Source organism: Pteropus alecto, unplaced genomic scaffold (genome assembly GCF_000325575.1).
Source record: "Pteropus alecto unplaced genomic scaffold, ASM32557v1 scaffold111, whole genome shotgun sequence".
NCBI lineage: Eukaryota > Metazoa > Chordata > Mammalia > Chiroptera > Pteropodidae > Pteropus > Pteropus alecto.
Genome location: NW_006431915.1, coordinates 720,472 through 727,470, shown reverse-complemented (window position 1 = coordinate 727,470; position 6,999 = coordinate 720,472). Strand labels below are relative to the sequence as shown.

The following is a 6,999-nucleotide window of genomic DNA, read 5'->3' as shown; positions in this document are numbered from 1 at the left end:
CCAAAAGCAGAGGTAATCAGGATGTGTTTAACACCTGCTTCCTTATGCTGTGCTGGAAGCAATCTCAGGATAAAAATACTTTTTAGATTTTTTTTTCTTCAAATTAACATCTGCTTTGAATTTTTAATCCTTAGTAATTAGCAGTAAAGCAAACTTCTATCCCTAAATTACTAAGGGATTTAAAATTTTATCTGATTAAAGTCAATAGATGTGAAATAAAAACCTTTCACTTTGGAACACAATTGTTTAGACAATTTATATATTTTTCACACCTATAAAAACTACTAAGTATTAGATATAAAAGGGCTGACATCAATTCTTTTAATTCTTAAGAAGTCTCTAGCATGAAATCTTTGCTTTTAACATTTTACTGAGAGACTTCATTACAAGCATGGTTATATGACAAAATCCTAACAGTAACATCAGAGTGAATATGGGCCAAAAATCTCATTCTAGTCAGTTTGCTAATGCATACAAGTGTGGTACATGGGCTAAATACCATGGTCTAGTCTCTCTTTAACTTTTATGAGTCTGTTTTTTCATTAAGCAAATAATCTTTGAGATAAGGCATTAATTAAGAGGCTATAGGCTATAGAGACGCACTTAGCAATTTATAGTCTACTAGAACTATAACCTTGAAGGATGGGTACACTGTTGATAGGAATGGTTTGGAGTGACTATTCCACACTGAGAAGAGCATGAGCAAAAGTATAGGGACAAAGTGTGTGCAGGAGTGGCAAGTGTTGCAGACTGGGTAGAATGTAGGGTTCATAAAGGCAGTTTTAAGATAGGCTGGAGATTAGAGGGCTTAGAATGCCAAACTGTTTAAATAGGTAGTGATGTGCACTAGGACCAATATATGGAATGGAGCAAGAGAACTTTAGAAAATGCTTAATGACCATCAAGTAACAAAGCTCATCTCACAAACCACATTAAAGAAGTTGTCTTGTAAAGGATAACATGTAAAGCCTCAATCCATTGAAGAAAACTCTCCTCCTTAACTGGAAGAAGAGGGAGGGCTTATGCCTACCATTCTGCCTCTCACTAGATTGGTATGAAAAGATCCACTAGCATGAGCTTTAGAACTGAACTACAACCTTTTTCTCTACAATGCATTTAAATTATATCTCTCCAGTGAATTTAAATATCTTTTGCTCCTACCCATGCATGACTAGGGATCTATGCAAGGCAGAATGTGAATGTTTTCTCAGCTCCAGGCACAAACCCAAGATTATACCTAACTCATAGTTTGTTATATTATTTTAATGGCTAAGAGAATATGAGCTGTTCAGCCATTTAACAGGAGTTTAAATCCTGTTCCCCTCCCCTTCCTAGCTGCAAAACTCTGGACAAATTATTCTAGTTTCCCACCTAGAATTGAGAATAAATGTGTAGTTCAAAAAGGGAAGAATATTAGGCAATGTAGATATTCTTTCTTGATACTAACAATAAAATGAGACATGATAGCTTCTTAAAAGTTATTTGCAGCGTGGAATCTGAAACTGTTATCAATAAAATTCTCATTCTCCGTAACACTAAAATCCATAGGTCTGTCCTGTACTTAGAACCCATGCAGGATTTTGTAACATTACACATTGGTCACTGGAAATTTCCATTCACGGACTATGCAGATCTTCAAAACGTTAACACATTTAATAATATAAAAAAAAAATCCCATGTTAATATTACCATGTTATTAGAAGTCTTTGAGTACTGAGATGTCACACTCGCAAAGATGAATGTTTTGCCAAAATTCTAATTTTCATTTGAAAGCTAGTTATTTGCAACAAATATGTGAGATCCATATGACAGGCTCACTTTATTTTTGAGAAATGTCTACCAAATACTGTAGACTTAATAACCATGTCTTAGCCTATGATCAAGTAAGAATGGTATTCCATGAAAAAAAAAACAAAACAGCAGATACTTCAGACCCCAAATGAAATAACTGCATTTCTGCAAAATACTCATCATGATTTGGCATATAGCAGAAGTGCTTTATACATAATTCCCATTTTATCACTCCAGTTATTAAAGATATGTACTCAGCAGGTTGATATATTTTTTACAGTTTCATCATAGAACCTCTTAAGTGAAACTGCCATTAAAAAAAAAAAAATTCAAGTACATGGCCATGCCCAATGCAATCAATCAGTACTACCAAGTGTGTTGCACCACTGCCTTGATTTGTGGTGGGTGACGGCAGTTTTACCTGCCACTGCTTTTGCACCATTCATGCCTATGTAAACATGTGTGTTTACAAGTTTTATACGTTTTGCACACAATTGTCAGCTGTGTATATTGCAAATAATTTTTCCTATTGTGGTGTGGTGTCCTTGCATTTTCTTAGTGTTGAGACTTTTTTCTTTTATGTTCCATTTATCCATGTTTGATTTTATAGTTTGTTGTATCCTAGATAATCTTTGCCTAATCTAAGGTCACAAAGATTTTCTCATTTTCGTCTAGAAGTGTTGTAACTATTACTTTTAGGTCTGACTCATTTTAAATTATTTTTTGTGTACATATAAAGGGTTAATATTCGTTTTTCTATATAAATATTTAGCTGTTGGCACCATGTGTTGAAAAAAAATTGAGAATGGCTTCTTCTATAGATGTTGTTAGATTCAATTTGCTAATATTTTTGTTCCTGTTTATGAGGACTACAGTTCTGTAATGTCTTGGTTGGTTATGTCTGTCAGGTTTTAATATTAGAACAGTGGCCTCAAAATAAGTTGAGCGTTCCCCCTCTATTTTCTGGAAGGACTATGTTAAGACTGGTGTTATTTCCTCCTTGAATGGCAAAATGTATAAGTGAAACCATACGGAATCGAAGTTTTCTTTGTGGGAAGATATTTAATAATTTCAACTGCATTAACAGATGTGAGGCATTATTCAAGTTTTTTATCAGTTTTGGTAAGTTTTACTTTCCTAATTTTTCTATTTCGTCTGTTAAATTGGCATAAAAACGGTCATAATTTTGTATCCTTTTAATTTAGGTAAGGTCCCTAGTGGCAACTCTTCTTTCATTCCTGATATTAGTGATTTATAATTTCTCTGGTTTATCTGTCTAATTAGAGATATTCCAATTTTGTTGATCTTTTGAGAATTAGATGTTGGTTTCACTGATTTTTCTCCGTTGCTTTTGTCTTACGTATTATTGATTTTCTACCCTTTCTTTAATTTGGGTTTACTTTGATCTTATTTATCTAGAATACAGCTTAGGGTAGAACCTTAGATCACCTTTTTGTTTTCTCATAGAAGCATTTAAATCTATCATTCTAACAATTTTTTAAAAACTGAAATGACACAAAGTATGATCCTTGACCATAACTAAATTAAACTAGAAATCAGTAAGAGAAAGCTACTTAGAAAATCCCCATGTATTTGAGAATTAAGAAATGCTCCCCCCCCAAATAGAAAACATTTCCCAATTCATTTTATAAAGCTAGTATTACCCTGAGACCAAATAAAGGCAGTGGTGGTGGTGGTAAGGGGAGATCTATAGGCCAATGTCCCTCATGAATATACACAAAAATCAGGACCCAACTATTAGCAAACAGAATCCAGCAATACATAAAAAGAATTATACACCATGCCAAGCAGGATTTATTCGAGTTTAATATTCAAAAATTAAGCAATGTAATTCATAGTACTAACAGGCTAAAGAAGTTACATGATCATATCAATCAATGCTGAAAAAGCACTTGACAAAATTCAACACACATCCATGATAAAACAGTGATTAAAAGTAGAAATAGAACTTATTTAACTTGATAAAGAATATCCAAAGCCTATAGCTAACATTATACTTAGTGGTGAAAGAGTGAATGCTTTCCTCTTAACTTTGGGAAAAGGCAAATATGCCAGTTCTTATCACTCTTATACAACATAGTGCAGGAAGTCCAAGCCAGTGCAATAAGGTCAGGAAATAAAAGGTATACAGATCAAACAGAAACAAAATTGCCCTGATTGAAGATGACATGACTGTGGGAATGTTGGCCTGTTAGGTTACTCCACCATATTAGAAGAGGGATTCTCAAGTTTATGCTTTTGCATTTGCTATTAGCATACCTAAAATGCTGTTAACAATAGTACTTACCTCAATGGAATATTATTGGATTAAATGTGAAAATATGTGCAAGTGAGAATGGTGTCTGATACATGGAAAGCGCTCAGCTACTCATTATTGCAGATGTGTAAAATAAATACCCTCATTCCCCTCTAATCAAAGAATGACAACATTACTCACAAAAATTTAATGTTTGAAGATTTTCATCAAAGAGCAAAATTATATGACAAAAATTAGGAAAGCAAACAAACAGAAAATTTGTAATAGGGGAAAGAAATTTAGTATATATGGCAAAATATTCAACCCCACAAGTTATTTATAAAATGCTAGTTAAAACAGTAATGAAGTACCATTTTATAAGTAGTAAATCAGAAGTATTAAAATTAACAGCCAGTGCTGACTAGGTTGTGGTCAATAAGTACACAATAGATTAGTGACAGTGTAAACTGCTATAACTGTTTTGGCAAACAATCTGCAATACACCTGAAAGAAAATAAAAAACTTAAGTCTGTTACATGTGATACTGGGCTTGCTGTAACTCAGCATTTATAGCCTTATCTCCCTTGCCTTCCACAGTAGACAGAGGTGTTTTTAAGATTCCATCCTTTCCAACGTATCCCATAATATCAGTTACCTGGGTGTTATCTGACATCCTCACATATGTATGAGGATGAAGAATGAGAAATGTTAAATACAGGGCCAAGAAGTATGAGCATTCATTAGGGACAGGATAACACAAAGGAACTAAGACAATTATGAAGGAGGGATGTGGGATTAAAATAACATACCCTAGATCAGATTAGATCATGTCAGACCTTTCAAGACTCAGTTTGAGACACTATTCTGGTGATATACCTAGAGATATCAAGAGCTAGACATAATCGTGTTTAGTAGCATTATCTTTTGAGTTATTAACGGAACTTCATCCTTTTTAACTGGAAGACAGAAGATACTAAGAAACACAATAATCATCAAAATTTGAGTCCCTTTGGTAGAACAGATAGAGCTAATTTACTTACATATATATCTGATTGAAGGAAAAAGATAAATTTGGTTTGGTCCGCTGGCTCCTACATTCTTATTCACCAAGAGATCATTATTGATTGGATTATGAAAAAGCTGACAAAATTATATGAAAATATTGGGAGATGTCAGATAAACTTGCAGAAAGCATGCAACACACCTTCTCCCAAGCTTCTATTGAAATATATTTTTTAAAAACTTAAGATTGCAAAGACCAATGAGTAAGCACATAGAAACATGATATTCAAACTTCATAAAATGGGAAAGACCTTGAAAGATTTGTCATCTGAATCTCAATCAGGGATTTTGTGTCCTCAAGGAACTACCCACAAAATAGCTCAGTTCTTGCCTAACAGCTTTCTTTTTGTTCCCTTTGTTGGTCCAGCTACTTGCTTTATAATTCTTCCTTAGCTGAATGACTTTATTAGCAACAGAAAACACATTAATATTACCATAGAAATTAAAAGCTGATTATCAGCTATATTTATTCTATAATTTAATTTCATCTATTTCTTTGTATTTTTGCTTTTACAAACAGCATTTACCACCAACCAGGTATCTCAGGCTCCCTAATATATAAAAGATGTGTAAGAAAAATAATTGATGACATACATAAAATCACAGTCACAGTAATTAGGCCATAGTTACACTAATTAAGAAAAGAGGAATCTATGCTCATTTATAAGGGATTAAAGGAAGAAAAAATATGGATTAAGTAACAAAATAACACTAAATTTTTATATAAACAAATTAGATAAATCCCAAGTTCTTAAAAAGTTTACTTAAAAAACAGGTCAAGGTGAAGGAATAAACCTGTACTTTTCACTTCCTCATGAGATGATCATTTGGGTCCTTTTGCCTTGGATTTGGTTTCCTTTGGAACCTTTCCATTCTGACATTGAGTAAATCTCGCAACTGTAGAAACACCATCCACGAACTTGGTTTTGAAAAGGACGTTTGCATTGTTGAACATACCTTCCTTTAGGGACACCACAATGAACTTAAGGGAAAAAAGAAAAAAATTATAAAAAATACTGTTTGTAAAATCCTTGAAGAAAATCATTCCTTTCTTTTTACACTGAGGTTAAAGAATTTTTCAGATATATTTTGATTTTGTTATTTCTTTAAATGTGTGGCTCCAAGCAAATTCATGTCCTCAAATGCAGGTAACAAAGAGTTATATTAGACACCTGAGTGGATTCTATCTTTCCACATTCGGTTTTAGGAATCTCATCACCCAAGTTTACTATTTCCTGCTAGATGACTGCTTGTTGCTGTCTTCAGCAGCTGTCACTACTGCTTTGTTACTAGTCCCAAATGCCCCACTGAGATATTTTTCTCTGATAATTTAATATCAAAAAGGCTTCCAAGTTCCTATAGCACTACCACTAGCTTAAACGGAACATTTATATTTATATAATTAAAACAGGTACCACTTCACTGTTATCTGCTAAAAAAACCTGCCATATTAAATATAAAAACAAACTGTTCTTGGCTTAAAGAGGTTTTCTCTACTTTCCAGGCAGGAGAAACAGAGTACCCCACCAAGTGCCACATGATGTTCTCATGCATAAGTATATTCCTGAAACCTTCCTGTTTAGACTGTGCATCTTCTGGCAGCTAGCTTGAGAAATAAATACATTTAACCCTAAATTAATTCCAAATTATGAAAACAATTAGCTTCTTCCTTATTCTACAACCAACAATTCTAATGCCCTTTTCTTTAATAGGAGACTAAACCCTTTTTCATTCTAAACTCATTTGAATATAAGTATATATTTAAGGAAATATAAAATGCTTTAGTATTCCTCAGTCTTAAATATCTGATTAATAATGACCACTACACTACTAAAGAATAGTTTAGAAGAACAAATACTATTACTGAAATAATTTTATGTTTTTTTTTT

General features: G+C 33.1%; 1 protein-coding gene across 2 annotated transcripts in view; it reads right to left on the bottom strand.

Annotated features, from left to right (window-relative positions):
* Positions 1 to 3,586: 3,586 nt before the first annotated feature.
* SMC2 (structural maintenance of chromosomes 2) overlaps positions 3,587 to 6,999 on the bottom strand; it is a 51,430-nt gene continuing 48,017 nt past the window's right edge. For both annotated transcript variants that reach the window (XM_025041282.1, XM_025041286.1), the window contains one exon: positions 3,587 to 6,092. In XM_025041282.1, coding sequence (XP_024897050.1) covers positions 5,934 to 6,092 — 159 coding nt within the window. In that variant the 3' untranslated portion in view covers positions 3,587 to 5,933. The remainder of the gene's footprint in view (positions 6,093 to 6,999) is intronic.